The sequence below is a fragment of the Diadema antillarum genome, unplaced genomic scaffold (assembly GCF_040938485.1).
Source record: "Diadema antillarum isolate AM-2024a unplaced genomic scaffold, OU_Dant_1.0 seq00001122_RagTag, whole genome shotgun sequence".
Taxonomy (NCBI): domain Eukaryota; kingdom Metazoa; phylum Echinodermata; class Echinoidea; order Diadematoida; family Diadematidae; genus Diadema; species Diadema antillarum.
Genome location: NW_027271936.1, coordinates 351,558 through 367,640, shown reverse-complemented (window position 1 = coordinate 367,640; position 16,083 = coordinate 351,558). Strand labels below are relative to the sequence as shown.

General features: G+C 37.5%; 1 protein-coding gene across 1 annotated transcript in view; it reads right to left on the bottom strand.

Annotated features, from left to right (window-relative positions):
- The window catches only part of LOC139743928 (glutamate--cysteine ligase catalytic subunit-like), a 33,081-nt gene extending 19,659 nt beyond the window's left edge, over positions 1-13,422 (bottom strand). The window contains exons 1-8 of the mRNA XM_071654396.1: positions 13,246-13,422; positions 12,412-12,521; positions 6,940-7,059; positions 4,709-4,780; positions 3,866-3,982; positions 3,204-3,262; positions 1,354-1,568; positions 169-285 (exon numbers count right to left, since the gene is read on the bottom strand). Of these exons, the coding sequence (XP_071510497.1) occupies positions 169-285; positions 1,354-1,568; positions 3,204-3,262; positions 3,866-3,982; positions 4,709-4,780; positions 6,940-7,059; positions 12,412-12,521; positions 13,246-13,395 (960 nt within the window). The 5' untranslated portion in view covers positions 13,396-13,422. The remainder of the gene's footprint in view (positions 1-168; positions 286-1,353; positions 1,569-3,203; positions 3,263-3,865; positions 3,983-4,708; positions 4,781-6,939; positions 7,060-12,411; positions 12,522-13,245) is intronic.
- Between the last annotated feature and the right edge of the window lie 2,661 nt (positions 13,423-16,083).

Sequence of the window (16,083 nt, the reverse complement as noted above, 5' to 3'; positions counted from 1 at the left end):
GAAAGAATAGGAGAGGTGATGCATTGGGTATGTGCTTAAAAATGTTTCAAAATGTTTTTAGATGTTTAAAAAATGGTTGCTTGATCTGTACTGCAATCAAACTCTTCAGCTGCAGACAAATCATAGTGCCACCAAACATTTCATTTGTGACCAGGAGTAGAACTGTACCTCGAGACCCCGCTCTTCTCTGGTCCGGTCGTCAACGGAAGCTGAGATGATGTTCCAGCGACAATCGACGTCTGCGAGGTAGCCACGGAAGATGGGAGATGCAGCGCTAAGTGCCATCTGAAAGGGGAAAGATTGCCATCATGGTAATTGCTTTACTGATTTATCTCATGTTTAAATAATCACTCTGGCATGAGAAAACATAATTCGGTAAAATGTAAAGTGTTCCAAGCGTCCTGTAGTTGTGACAGTATGCATGGAGTGTATTGGTGTCCAATTATGATTATGAGGGTGTTAGGAGTTCAAGAGTCTATACTGTGTTTAGACTGCAGGGGGTATAAAAGTGTTTCAAGTGTCCTATAGTGGCGGGAATACATACAGGGTGTATTGTGTCCAATTACAGTGTATGACAGTGAGGGGTGTTAATTGTTCAAGAGTCATAATGTGTTAAAGAATGTAGGGTGTAGAGTGTTCTTTGTGTCTTATAGCGGTGTTTAAATAGTACAGGTTGTATATCTGGGTGTCCAATGTTGACAGTGAGGTTGTTAGTTGTTCAAGAGTCTTTTATAGGGTGTAAAGTGTTCCAAGTGTCCTATTTTGGAATATGAGGTGTATTGTGTTCAATTATAATGGGAGGGAGAAATGTTAAAATAGCTGAAACAGTTGTACAAAGATAACATGTGAGGGGTGTAAAGTGTTCAAGTGTCTTACTGTCAGGGGTGCTCAGTATTCAGGTGTCTTTAAGTTACTATGAGGGGTGTATAGTCTTGAGGTGACATACATGTATACTATGATGGGCAATAAAAGTTCAAGCATCTTTAATACTAGGAGGGGTGTTACAACGTATGTATTCAGGTATCTATGAGGGTGTAAAGTGTTCAAGTGTCTTCTTATGAGGGGTGTTAAGTGTTTCACTGTCTTAGTGTGACAGGTGCAATGCAGTCAAGTGTCTTCAGATGGGTGCAAAGTCTTCTAATGTGTTACTGAGATATAAAGTGTAAAGTGTTGAGATGTGTTGCTATGAGAGGTGTAAAATGTTCACATGTCTATCATTACAATTGTATAAAGGGTTAATACCAGTGTCTTCCTATGAGGGGGTGTTAAAGTGTTCAGGTGTCTTACTATGAGGGGTGTTAAAGTGTTCAGGTGTCTTGCTATGAGGGGTTGTAAAGTGTTCAGGTGTCTTACTATGATGGGTGTGAGTGGTGTCAGCTGGTCGTAGAGTTCTCTGGCCTCCTTGATGTTGCAGGCTTGGAAGGTGGTCTGCAGGCAACAGTTGCCCATCCCAAACCCCATACAGTCCATGTAGATATGGTCTTCCTTGGCTGCCCGTGCCGACTCGCCGTCGTGGTCATTGCCGAACGTCTCCACAAACGGGTTCGGCGTGTTCTTGTCCATGTAGACTGCAGGTCAAGAAACAGAAACGTGAGCTGGACTCTGTTTCATAAAGCTCGTCACAAAGTTATGCATGACTTTACGAACGACTGGAATATGAAGTGCCAATATGTGTGCCCATATTTGTTTCCTTACAATTTAACAAAGTACGACGGTATGTCAATATTTCATCTACATTGGGGCAAATATACACTTTCAATTAAAATGTGTGTTAAACTGTAAGAATCATCATTATTGCAAATGTCAATAATTATTTGCAAATTTCAACTTTAGCTACTGAAATTTACAATGATTAGGAAACCAACTAGGCTTGCCATATTTACTGTAAAACAAGAAATGTTTGTGTGAATTTTACTTTAATGACTCGCGGGAGCTGAGTTTGGCAAAATTAAAATGCACACTAAAGATCTTGTCTGGACTATCATGCATTGAATGTGACAGGCAACCCACGAAAATTTCATGCAGCGAAAACATTGTGTTTTACAGTAAGTCGTTTGTACAGTAATGTGTAACTTTACGAACAGCTTTATGAAACAGGGCCCTCGTGCATTTGCTGGCAACAACTATTAAAAAGGCATCACTACCCCTAGAAATTGTTTAAGAATTGAAGAGTTTGGTCGCAAAAACCGATAAGTCCATTTTTGAAGATTTTGAAGTACGGTCTCTGTCATAAAGTACAAAATAATACCTTTTAAATGATATATTGATCACTACATATAAAGGTACATTTTTGAAGTTACAATGTATGGTCAAAAGAAGCAAAAAAATTCTCATTATTCTCTTTATTTTTCTTGACCTTTAATTGCAAATATCTCCATTTGGCAAATGTGGACTTATCGGTTTTTGCAAACAAACTCTTCAATTCCTTTGCAATATTACGGCTTACTGTAAGATCAGAATTTTTGCAGTGTGGAAATTTTTGTATATTTCACCCAACCAGAAAATATTGTGAAAATAAAAGCACACAAATATTTCTGGTTGCCATATGTAACACTTTCTAATGTTTTGGTTAATAGGCAGAATTGAAAACACACAAAATGAATTTTACTTGGTAGAATGTGAAAAAAATTGCTCCTGTGAAAATTTCTATTCTCAGAGAAATATGATTCTGGATAAAGTCTTCATGCACGTTAATGTGACATTATTTCCTCCCGGATTCATTCATAAAACTGTTGCGTTGTATCTGTCTTTTGTCGGTTGCAACAAATAAAAATACAAAACTTTACTTTCGATTTACATACTTAGTGAAGACATAAACACAGGTTTGGAAGTGTCAGGCTGAAACACATCAACAAAATTTTGGCAACCTCACACAGACATACTTTCAAGTTACTGCTTATAGCATCTGTGACCTAACATAGGCTACAACAGCTACGTAGTTCTTTGGGTTTTCTCTCACCCCCCCCCCCCCCTCCCCATTTTTATGCCAAGTAGATGGCCATTTCCATTATCAAACATAACAAAAGAATAAATGAAAATAAAATCTTTTTGAATGCATCATATTTTGTTTGACTAACTGTGATAAATGTAAGGCATGTTTTTACTTTTTTTCTGCTTGTTTTATTAAATGTTAATAATGTGGAGTAAGTTACAATGATCGTTAAAATACTAGTAATCTTTTACATTGTCAGCTGTTGACTTACTTGGAACATTGATTGCCACTTTTTCTCCTTTTCGCTTCCTGATATTCTTTGTGAGTGTTCTGTAAGAAGACAGGCAACATTTAATATCACATCTGTTTTATCTTCTAAATTTAATGATTCACACATGTGTATATACCACTTTGAGATTCAACAACACACAACAGGTGCAAGGTTGTCGGCCGTAATGCTTCTAGATGATTTCTTCCGCTTCAATGCGCAGTATCAATGTGCAATAATCACAAGAATATTAATCACCATCATACTATCATAATGCCAATGTTTTACACTTTGCTTTAATACATTTGTTTGCTTCATATCAATAACTCTTTGTTCCAATACCAACGATTATAGAACACAGAGAGACGAAGCTTATGATATTGCAGGTAATCTTCAGGCATTAGTTGATGTTTAACACTGCAGTGTACACTGTTGTATGTAATGTGGATGGTCATACATGTTGTAGATATGAATTGCTGGATAATCCCAGATATGAAATACTAAATATCGCTGAAAAAAAAAAGAGAGAACTATAATACATATTAGCAATACAAGTGGAAAAATATAAAACAGCTTTGAATCATCACCAACAATAAAAAAATCCTTTGAAAAAAAAGAAAAAGAACAAAAAAAAAGGAAAACTAGATGACATCCTCACTGCTTACCTGAATCTTGGATGAGAATTATGGATAATTTCATCAGGAAGAAAAATACTCTTGCTCACTCCTTCATCCACAGGGTTGGGAATATGAGACGGCACCGAAAAGTCTGGGCAGCCAAGTCTAATTCACAGAGGAATACAGGCAGACAAAGAGCTATTAAACATGAAACAAAATTACTTTATAGTACCATGGGAAAGAAAGAAAGAAAAAACTGAAGATAGGTTTATTGCACGGGAGGAGTAGGAGGGGAAATGAGAATGAATCATGGGAAAAGTGATTTTCTTACAATGAACAGAGAGTAAAAGATAAGCACAACAAAGTAAAAAAACAAAAACAAAAACTTACATATATCAGAGATAGCTGCAACTTTGGAGCAAAGTCACTGAATATGGATCAATGCAATAATATAAAGCAATATATTTAAAGAATATCCTGAGAATTCAGAATGATACAATGTACAAGTGTCTAAACAGTGTACTTGGCATCTCCTTATTGGCAGTACACATGTACCATTCTAGATAGATCTATGTACATACATGTATGTAGAGCATAGCACAAACATCTAAAGAAAAAAAAAACATGAAATTAGGCAAAAAATCAGAAACACTAAGAACTTTCATAATGAAAATGCCATGTGATCTGTAAATATTGTACTGGTATCAAAGTAAATCAGCAAACTACTGTAGTTAAAGATACCAGTGTACACATCACTGTGAAGTCAAGAAATCAAGAAAGGCCTTTCCTTGCACTCTCTTCGTGTGTCACATTTATTTCAGGGCTTGAGGAGGGTGGGGCACATTTGACAGAGTGTCTGCATCGAATGAAGGAATGGGAAAGATACCATACCTGGGAAAGACAGTGATGCTAAGACACGATTCCCCGTTGGCGCTGTCCAAGGTGCTAAGAACTTGCTGTCTCCTTGGGAGATTAAAAAACAAACAGACAAACAAACACAAACAGACAGAGAAAATGAGACAGAGTAAAACTAGAAACATATGTGGCATGACACCTTTGTGCAAACTGGAGCTGACAGACTTTTTCCCTGCATAAAAACTTCACAAACTGCCACTGGCATTCAATGCATTGAGAAGATAAACATTTTTGTGTCTGTTTCACTTTTGTGAATCTTGGCTCCTTGTGAATATCACAAAAGTTTCATGCATGCAAAAATTTTTAATTTTAATAATGAGATGAAAACAAGCAAAATTTGTAGCCAGGTGAGATTCCTTTGGGTGTAAGACTGAAATGGATTTAATTTATGAAACATATGGATAAAATATCATGTGAATATTCAGTATTATGTTAAGAATGGGCGGGGGGATGGGAGAGAGTAAACATTTGGCTTTTTTTTTTTTGGTACTTTCTTGTATTTTTGTATTATTTTTTTTTATTTTAATCCATGTATTGTATTTTTGTTTTGTTTGTTTGATATGCTTGTTATTGTACAATGTATGATGATTATCGGGCACAGACCAGCTGAAGAACAGCCATTGGCTGAAGCAGGTTTCCGTGAAGCAATTATGGGGGAGGTTGCTATCCGATTTGTACAATGCTGGAAAAAAAAATCCGTACAATTTTTATAACAAAAGGGGAGCAAACCAACAAGGACAGAGGAAGCTTCATAAAAATCACACAAAAGATACAAAAATTTGTGGTTAGATACAGAAAAGTGTGGTTTCTTTATATGAAAAAGCTCGCCAAACAGCAAACTACAATGTACAATGTACAAGGTACATTATAAATAATGGTTAGATGCACACATGATCAGTGTTACAAAATAATGAATGCACAGAACCAGCAGAAATGGTGCAGCCATAAAAATATGCTCGGAAGAAGTCCATACACACATTACATTAACATCACTTGCTACAACATACATGTACAACCTGTATGGCTTAATATAGACTTTGTGTGGGTGTGTGGTTGTGTAGGTGTGTGGGTGTGTGGTTGTGTAGGTGTGTGGGTGTGTGGGTGTGAAATTCAGACAATTGTAGCAGTTTCAAAACATTTCTTTTATTTCACGAAAATACAGCAGTAACAGATGACATAAATAACATCCACTTTTACTCTATACTTTCATTCATTCCTGACAATACTGTAGGCCTATACGCCATACATGTATATTTCGTGAGTCGAAATTTTCGCGAATCGGGAATGCCCGACGATTTCGCGAGTGGTTAAATTTGCGATCATGGAGTCCTATAATGAACAGAGAAGTGTGCACAGGTACATGTACATCACATTCACATCAGGATCAGAGTCAATATTTTCACGTGTCTTTAATTTCGCGAAGAGCACCCGAGTCACGAAATTCGCGAAAGTAAAAACCTCGCGAAATATTCGGCTTAACAATATTCAGCCAAAACCCTTTTGTGTCCGTATTTTCTTTTGTCACACACAAGACCAGTTTTACTATAACCCATTTGTAACTGAAATGCCACCCAAAATCGCCGGTCCACTTTTTGGATAGTTCTATTTAAAGCTCTATATTTTTTTTCTTCATATATACAGTATAACCACGTAATTTGGAAGAGGTCAAAGGTCAAGAAAAGTACATTGTATGTCAGAATTATTTCTGTGACACACTGCTCTCTCGGTAAAGCCTTATGAGGCTTTCAAATAAACATTGATTACTTTTAATAGACAATAGAAATAAACATGATGCAGTGAGCTATTTTACATCATTTAGAAAATTGAGGAAATGGGAGCAATATCGAGCGTTCCTTCAAGGAAACCACAGGCCATTATAAAGGATCTTCAGTTGCTAAAGGGTTAAATGTTCAAATACAAATCATTTCTATTATAAAAGCAGTACCATCTGGCAGATTGTATATCTGTCTAGACATCATTGGGTCATTGCAACTTACAATAACTTTTAACACATCAATTGTTCAAGTGCCACAGCAGTGATCACGAAAAGAAAAGAACGAAAAACTTTTCTCCATACTTGACGTGGATTATCACAAATTATATTTTCATCTCCTTCTGTTGATGAGTGATGGATGACTACAGGTTTGCATATTTCTACTGCCTGAGCACAAAGGAGACACTACTGTATGTTCAATAATCAGACTTACCGCAGTCGCATATTCGCCTCGACCGTATTGAAGTGCGCCATCAGCCCGCCGTATGGCTTGCCTGGCACGCCTTCCACCATGTAGCTGGCATACTCCGGGGCCCATGTCGTTTTGGTTTCACTGCAGGGGAAGATGGCAAAGAAAATGGGTCAAGTGAAATCTTTGAGTGATATTGCATTCACATTAATTAGTGTCGGTGTCAATTCGCAAAATGTTTAAATGTCTTCTTCATTTGCGAAAATATCTGTACGCAAAAATAACAGCGTATTGGTATCTCTGTACCTTTACTGATTTGAAAAAAGATAGAAATTTATGCTTTTCATGGTGTACAGTGTATGCACATTTGTACACAAATTATGTCCGCAGTTGCAGAATCAAACTGTCTGATTTATTAAAAACAATACAGACTACTTTTTCAAGACAGAAAGAAAAAAAAAGTTATTTGTCAACATGGAGACAATAAACCAGGATAGACTCTGTTTCTGTCATGGGAGGCAATTCTAAATTTATATAGCGAAAGTACCTCTTAATTTTGCTCGTACTTATGTCCAGTGACTTGTTAAATAGGCCTGAAAACAGCACATAATGTATTGTATGGCAAATACATGTAACGTGAAGTCAATATGCCTGTCATGGAAGTATTCTGGGTCAGGTCATTCATTGTAACAACCTTGAGCCTTTTTTTCCTCTCCGGTTGTTTCTCTTTCTTCCTTTCACAAACACATGTTCTGTTTTTAGAGTTCTCATAATGTAGTGCAAAGGGCAACTTACAATTATGTAGGGTGTGTTTGTTTTTGTCATTTTTTCTTTTTCTTTTTCTTTTCATTTGAGAGGTTTGAAGAAAAAAAAAATCGGCAAAGGACACTGGTATGATTTCAATAGACTCTACATTGTAATCATTAAACCATGAAGCTCTGTACTTCATTCTACACAAATTTCCTGGTCAAAAATGAATGTTTACTGACCTGAAAAACAGATCAAATGAAACATACATACATCATATAATTAACTTGTATTTCCTGTATGGGCTATTAATGTGGAAATGTTTGTGTACAGCACAGTGTACAATGTACAGCTTGTACATAACATATGTATGGTACACCAACGTGTAAATCCTGTGAGTTGGCCTACACTTCTATTGGTACATGGATTATGCATGATCAATCTACAAAATGTATAGGTATCATATGAGTTTTTACAAAGCAAATACCAATGAATGCCAAATTTAAAAATTCATAAGTTCTCAATTTCCTTTTTCTTTTTTCTTACAGAGCAAGTGTGGGACACATACATGTATTTTCATCTTGACACACACCACAGTTTGAAGAAGTACAAGTTGTAAAAACTTAATACAAGCAGAACTATATGTATTTGCTTAAAAACCATCAAAAAAAGAAAAGAAAATGACAATTGTATGTACATGTATGTAAATGACACACATTGCAAGCTACAAACTTCTTCAAGTTGCAACCAACACAAATATTACATAAAGAGGAAAGTCCACTTCATAATCTTAAAGAAGTTCAACAGCAGACCAATTTTGAATTGTAGTACTAGGAACTATTAACGGTACCGAGTATTTTGCCATTACAGAATGTGCCAAGTCATGGCTGGGCTGACATCACAAGGCAGGTTCCACCCTCATCCACTCCCTTTGAGGTTCAGCAGGGGGCGGACAAAGCAAACAGTGGTTATGTAATGTTAGCAAAACTTGAAAGCATTCTTCCATGAGGACATCACTCTATAGCTGAAGTAGAGCACTATTCAGAATGAATCACTGCCAGCACAAGCTATTGTAGGAGGAACAATCTACAGATGTACTGAACTGAATCAAGATTTGCCTTCTGATCTAATTTCTGATTTAATCCTATTTTCTTTGCTTGAGCACTGTCATTAATATTTCTGGTCAGATTAACTTTATGTTAGGATATAAAATCTGCTTCAAATGACCACATGAGAAGCACTAGATGCTTGCTGTACTACAGTACCGGTACTGAAAGCAAGCAACCACTGGACTGACAGCTTTTTAGGCAATGAGGAGAGAGTATCTTGCAGAAGGGCAACTGTTGAGCCACTATTAAAACAGGCTTGAACTAGTAGGGACTTCATGATTAATAGTTTGTGGTCATATCGACTGAGCAACAACAGCTCCTAATTTTTTTCTTTTTCAACTATAAAACCATTGCTTATAATACACCATAGGCCCTACATACATTGTACAGTTATCACAATGGATCCAAGATTGCTTTGCACCCCGCATAATATCAAAATCACCTCTAATAGTGGCACAAGCACAGGATACAATCTACAATTGTACCTACATTTCAAATTATCCCTTCCAGGTACACACACTTGCAACCTGTGCTCCCAGGAACTTGTGTAGCTTATCATGCCACGCATTGTTTTGTTTGTTTGTTTGTTTGTTTGTTTGTTTTTTAAATCATCAGTGCTCAGTAAAGTACAGTGTAATCCATTAATTTGACCAACATGATTTTAGAACATGCTAGCAAATCCCACTTGGGTGTTGCAATGTATCTCAATCCAAGAGGAAGACTGTGCGGCGATGTAGTAGGGACTAAGGGAATTACACAGCTAATCTCTTTTTTTTATTGATAATCACTGCTAGTTTCCAGACATCTACTCTAAATTCATGCCAATCAGTGAAGCCAGCATGTGTGTTAATTGGCGGACAAAGTGCAGGTAGGGTTAGTAAACTTTGCATCATGTCATGCAAAGCTCTGTAGATAACGCTTTGTGGTGATCATTGCTAATAATGACAAGGACTAGTGTTGCCAGATCCTTCACTACCATTTCAATGCAGAACTCATGACTAGGCAAAAAATTAACAACACTCATTGCATAGAGTGTAGAAAGACAGCCAAGAGTCAACAATGTTTCTATAGCACAATCTACTACTGGTGTAATGCCCACAACAAATATGATGATACAGGCTTGTAGATCTAAAATGCTACAAGTATGCAATGCATACGTATCTAGAGAGACGTGTGCAAATTTGAACATTTTCAATTCCTTCAAAAGACCTGTGATACAATAAGAAGTCGGTACCGCCGGTATCTCAAACATTAAAAATACATGGAAAACACATCACAACAACAACAACAACAACAGCAAATACATTGTACTTTGTACTTCCCGACTGGCTGAACAAACATGTAAACAGTGTAGGGGTCTGATGGACAATTACAATGAACATGATGCACATTTGTATACCAACTACGTACGTCTGAAGATACCCATGAAAACATTCAAGTAGCATGCGGCAAACTATTATCAGGAAACAACATTGCTACACCTTTCTGACAGCTAGCAGAAAAAAAAAAGGGGGAAAAAATGGACTTGACTTTTTAACCCGGAATTTTGCTGATTCATGATCCATTTTATTCCCACCATTGACACAGTATAATGCACTTTAATGCTTGAGAGCATCCGAAAAATGCTGATTTCTATTTGTTTACATCCAAACCCCTTCGTGAGAAATGGTTTAATCAATCTATAAACATGAACAAGTCTTTTTGACTGATGATTGTAGGTGGGATCAAGGTACTTCCTTCCATCTCACAGTCTATGTGTACAACACGACACTGCACACTGTACAGCTGGCTGTTTCTTTTTCTCCTAACAGTACACATTCGCTAATTATCTTCAAGATGAAACAAAAGGGCTACAATAATGAAGAAATGTATTGATACTCCTGACTTTCTTTATTTTTTACACTTAGGACCCAGGAACAAGGTAAAGAATCTTGTTTGGGGGCAAGGAAGGCTCTCAGAGAATTGCAGGAGGAACAGGTTAACCCATTTCAAACGGGAACCTGATAGTCTATAATGTATTAACACTATGGGGATTTCAGAATTCAGTATGGGATGGGTTGATTTGTTTTGATGGGCAAGCTCCAAAGCTTTCTGGTTGAAAGAAACACCCTAGTTGTGCTGTGATATTAAACATTTTAAATGGCATAAAATGAATGAATGCATACAGCTCTCTCCTAGGCTTTGCTTTAATTACCCTTTGTAGGGCTGTACAGAGGATGAAAAACATTTTTACATAATGTCAAAAGATTAGTTTGTTCAAGCAAGACAAAATAACAAAGCCTATCAAATTCTGGAGCTAAATTCCTGCAATCCTGAAGGAGTTAATGTGTACTACTTTAGCCCTTCAGCTCCTATTATAACCATCCAGAGCCATCCTCTTGAAAACCACTGGAGCTGGCTGCAAGTGGCCTTTATTATGTGCAAAGTATTTACACCCGTGTAAGGTGTTGGGTTGTGAAAACAATGGACACAGGCCTCCCCACCCTTCTGACTGAAAAATATGAATGATTTTGGCTCAAAAGTAGGAAAGAAAGAGCAGTTCCTCAAGCAGTGCATGCTAAAATTATCAAGAAAAATAGTAAACTTCTATCAAAACAAGAGCTAGGAATGATCACAATTCAGATTCTTTCCTTCAAATCCAGAATGGTTAGGAGGTCTGACACCGTCTGACAATGTCTTCCCATGCATGGGTTTTATGACAGAAGCTGTGTCATCACACTTTCATTTCATACTGAAATTCATTCTCATAAGAATACATGATCAACTTATTTGTAAAGTGCAGTGTCACAGAGTACAACTGTATATTACAAGTGTACTGGTGAGTGTGAAATTTTCTGTCCCCTTTAATTGGAAGAGATTGATAATGCAAGAAACCTCTGGTTGCTACGCAGTGAAATCCTTCCAATGCCACTTTCAATACTTTATCGAATTTATAAACACAGAGTGTACCAGCTAATGTGGCCTAAGAAAAATAGGGTGGATAGGATTTACAGCAAAGGATTCAATTAAACACCTCTAATGTCATTTTGTGTGTGTGTGTGTGTGTGTGTGTGTGTGTGTGTGTGTGTTGTTGTTGTTTCTTGATCTTAAGTTGCCCTCAGTATTAGCGAGGCAGTCATAAATTTGTGTCACAAGACACAGACAGACTTCTACACAGTTCTAAAGATCCATCTGGGAAAATTAGAATGCATGAAGACAGTTATCATAATCTACTGCAAACCATTACTGATCTGAAAAAAAAAGAAGAAAAATGTGTTTTGCCACAGAAATGGGAAGAAGATTTAATTCTTCTATGTTTTCAAAAGTGTGCTTTTCACATTATATGCAGTAGACTGAAATGAATTTCTTGATGACACTGCCACAAGCAAACACTACAACAATGAAAATGTCACTATTGCCCCAGTTTGTTACCTACATTTGTACATAGAGTTCAGTACCTATTTGCTCTAAAAAGCAATATACAGTTGTATGTGGGCATCCACACATTCTGCTTTTTGCGACACGCTGAGAATCGTGACACTCCATAGGATAATGGTTCATCAGGGAAACTTTCCAGCTCCAACATTTGATGCAAGCACACTTTTCATTGATCAGGATAAAATGAGCATCGCCATGGAAACAGAAAGGTAAAGACACCTACCTTGGTTGCTGCTTCTCTTTCTCCTGCAGAACCGGGAGCAGACGCTCGGCAGCAAGGAGAACTCGAGCCTTCTTTTCCTCGTGGTCCAGCTTTACAAGGATGTACTCAATCTATGAGAATGTATTAGAGAGCAGACACAACGTTGTAAAGCAGGTTGCCCATCATGTCTAAGTATGCATATCAGAGTAACTGTATGGATGTCGTTCAATTCCCTTTTCACCTTTAAGTTGTCATTTGCATAATAATATCACTTCAGTCCAAATATAAGTTAGTCTGATAAGAAAGAGTAAAATATTACAAGTTCTTACTTCAACAGTATGAATTTGATCAAAATCAGATGAGAAATAAGGAAGTTATGATATTCTGAAATTTCGCTACTTTGGGGGAAACAGTTTTTGAACAGTCAATATGATATGCAAATGGCAAAGTGAGCATGTCATTTTGAAATTTCCAGTTTTTCATCCAAACGCAATTATGCTCGAGGCTCAAATCCTCATATAACTGATCACTATTCTAAAGTTATTCAACCAGGAAAAAGTCATGTTTCAGACTTCAATGTCAGAAACATTCAATTTTTGTCATTTTTTTTTTTACACGATCAATGGAAAATTGTGAGAGTATGACATGGTCAGCTCACTCATATGCATATTCCTATCCAACACTGTACATGATCTGTTTTGGAGAAATTATGAAAACTTCATAACTTCCTTACTTTTCATCCAATTTCATTCAAATTTTCACCGTTAAACTCGTAATATTTTACTCTTTTTTACAGACTAACTTTTATTTGAACTGGATTTCCCCTTTAACAGTATATGTACCACCAGTTCGTACCTCATCTCCCCACTTGAGGGTGTCACAGGGACGATCCTTGAGCCGGTGGTAGAGGTTGATGAACTGCTGGATGCCATGCTTGCGAACGTGGTCTGTGTACTTCTTGGTCTCTTCCCATGTCAAGGGGGTGCCTTGGGAGAGAAGACCCATCACTCCAGGTGACTAACTCCTTTCTAGAACTTCTGGAATCAAAACAGACACATGCTTGTAGACATAAGAGGACATGGTACACCTCCGCAATACTCAACTACCTGGCCATGTTGTAAAGTGTACCGTGATATCTAAATTGTATATTACCAGTATGTTATTTTCCTTGAATGTGTCTACAATGTATACTTCGTGAAATAAAGTAGTATACATGTATTTTTAGATTACTAATATACATATACACATACATACACACACACACACACACACACTCAAACACAAATTGTTTTATATGCATGTAATAAGGAAACCTTTAAATTGCTTGACAAAAAAACAAAAACAAACTAGAAATGTCGCTATGGCGACTGGTATGCCTCCGCCATAATGCATGATTCTCCTAATAGGTCTATAGTACATGTGGACAATGTGTGATTACATTTTCACAAAATTAGCAAAATATTAAAATGACATGTTTGTCACAAATGTATTGAATGTTTACCTTCCTTGACCTATGTTTAATTGGATGAATAGGAGAGCATGTATTTGGGGATTTAAGAACTTTAACTTGACATTGACCATTTCATAAGTTTATGCACTGAGTAATTTTCAAGGTATGGAGAAAAAGCGCAATTTCTGTATTGAACAGTAAATTGTTATCATTTTCATCTGGCCTTTGATTTATAAGAGAATCACTGTCAGGCAGAACATATATTAATTCAGCATGTACTAGGTTTCAAGATAACTTGAGCCACTTCCGAGATATGGAGAAAGAAGTTCAGCGCTTTCACTTGATCTTTGACCTTTTGACCTTTGACGTTCTTGGCAAAAAAAAAAAATCCCAGAGAATCTCTATTGGGTTATACATGCATACATCGAGTTTAAAAAAAAAAAATCCAGTGTATATACACAGGTCTTTAAAATTGGTTTAGAAATTTCACCCTAGTTCTAGTTAAGTTTCAGAGGAAATATTAACCTACATATTGTATTAAGTTTACTTTTTAAAGTTTGACACCCTACATGTATGTCTGGCAATGACCAAGCACCGGACCGGGTCTACTTCAAGCATCAACTAACTCTGGTCTGGATCTGAATAGGATGTCTATGGATGTCTAGACCCTTCTACATACCTAGATGTGTTTTAAAAAAAAAAACATTTGTCATTCAAAAATATCCTGATCCAAAGTCGGAGCCTCGCCATCAAAGTGGGGAATCACAACGCAACTACAGAACATATCAATTTATACATTACTTATATAGACATTTGTACGTTACTCACGTAAAGTGCTAACTGCGACCAGCCCCAACGTGCAGCGCAGCGTGTTGGGGCTGTGCCGTTTTTGCATTCAGATCTTAATGTTGTACAAAACGGGTGCCGTTCCGGCACTATATTTCCTTTATTTTTCAACAAAAACTACTAGGAATACTTACATGGGTCGATTAAACCTCAATGATTCAAATCGGCGACTGTTTGATGCATTTCGTTACTTTATGATGCAGAAAATGTTGTCTTATAAGGCGAATTATCTTCAGCTCACCGATGCTCACTAACGTTGCATGCTAGCCTTTTGTCAAGGCCCTCTCGCTGTAACGGACGAGCGAAGGGACGAGCGAAGCGATTTGCGCTACCTTACTCGGCTGGGCTCTCTACACCATACAGCGAGAGGGCCTTGACAAAAGCTATGTATTACTCGCTACATGCGTAGATGCTTACTAATGGATATACACGTTCAAAATGGTAGCACGGCTCTCCCACTAGGGCAGGCCGCTTACTCCTAAAAAATGTGGAAAATTTTGCAGTTTCCAGATAAATTGGTGAAAAGAACCAAGGCATGGGGTAATGTATATTTCATTTTTTATTGTCACTGTGTTTATGATAGAAATTTACCCATGATTTATTCGTGAAGTCGCCGTATGTGGCAATAGGGAGTTGTTCGTGATTCTCACTTTAGCGAAACTGCGAGGTAGCCGCCAGGACCCCGCCGCATCATAGCGGCGCGGTCTCCGGGGCTAGTAAAGTGCATGCTTATATTACAGAAGGTACATACTGTCATAAATCCATAGAGAGCCCTCACGATAAGTCCATTGAACAAAAAAAATGGCACTTTCTAGCGCAATCCCCGACCGTCGGGGTTCATCGTTGCAGAATTCAAAATAGCGCGTTGACCACTCAGCAAATTATGCGTGCGCCCTGTCACTGTCACTATTTATACAGCGACTGGGCTGTGTACAACTGTACATGTACAGTGTATAGTTATCTTGATCCAGAGTGTTATTATAGGATATAGGTAAGCCCCCCCCCCCCCCCCCCGATCTACATGACGTTTGTAGAGTCTAATTAGTATTGATATGTCTACACGACTAGAGTCTAGACACCTCTAGACTACATCAGTACAGTCATCAAAATAGGCTCTATATAGCACCACACCAGTTAACTGCGACAGCCGCCACACGCACACACTGCGTGTGGCGGCTGCGCCGTGCTCCCATAAAAGATCTTCATGTTGAACAAACGGGTGCCTTTGCGGCGCTATATTTCCTTAATTTTTCAACAGAAACTACTAGGAATACTTACATGGGTCGATGAAACCTAAATGACTATCATCGGCGACTGTTTGATGCATTTCATTGCTTGTGATGCACAAAATGATGTCTTATAAGCAGCTCACCGATGTTCACAAAATTCACAATCAC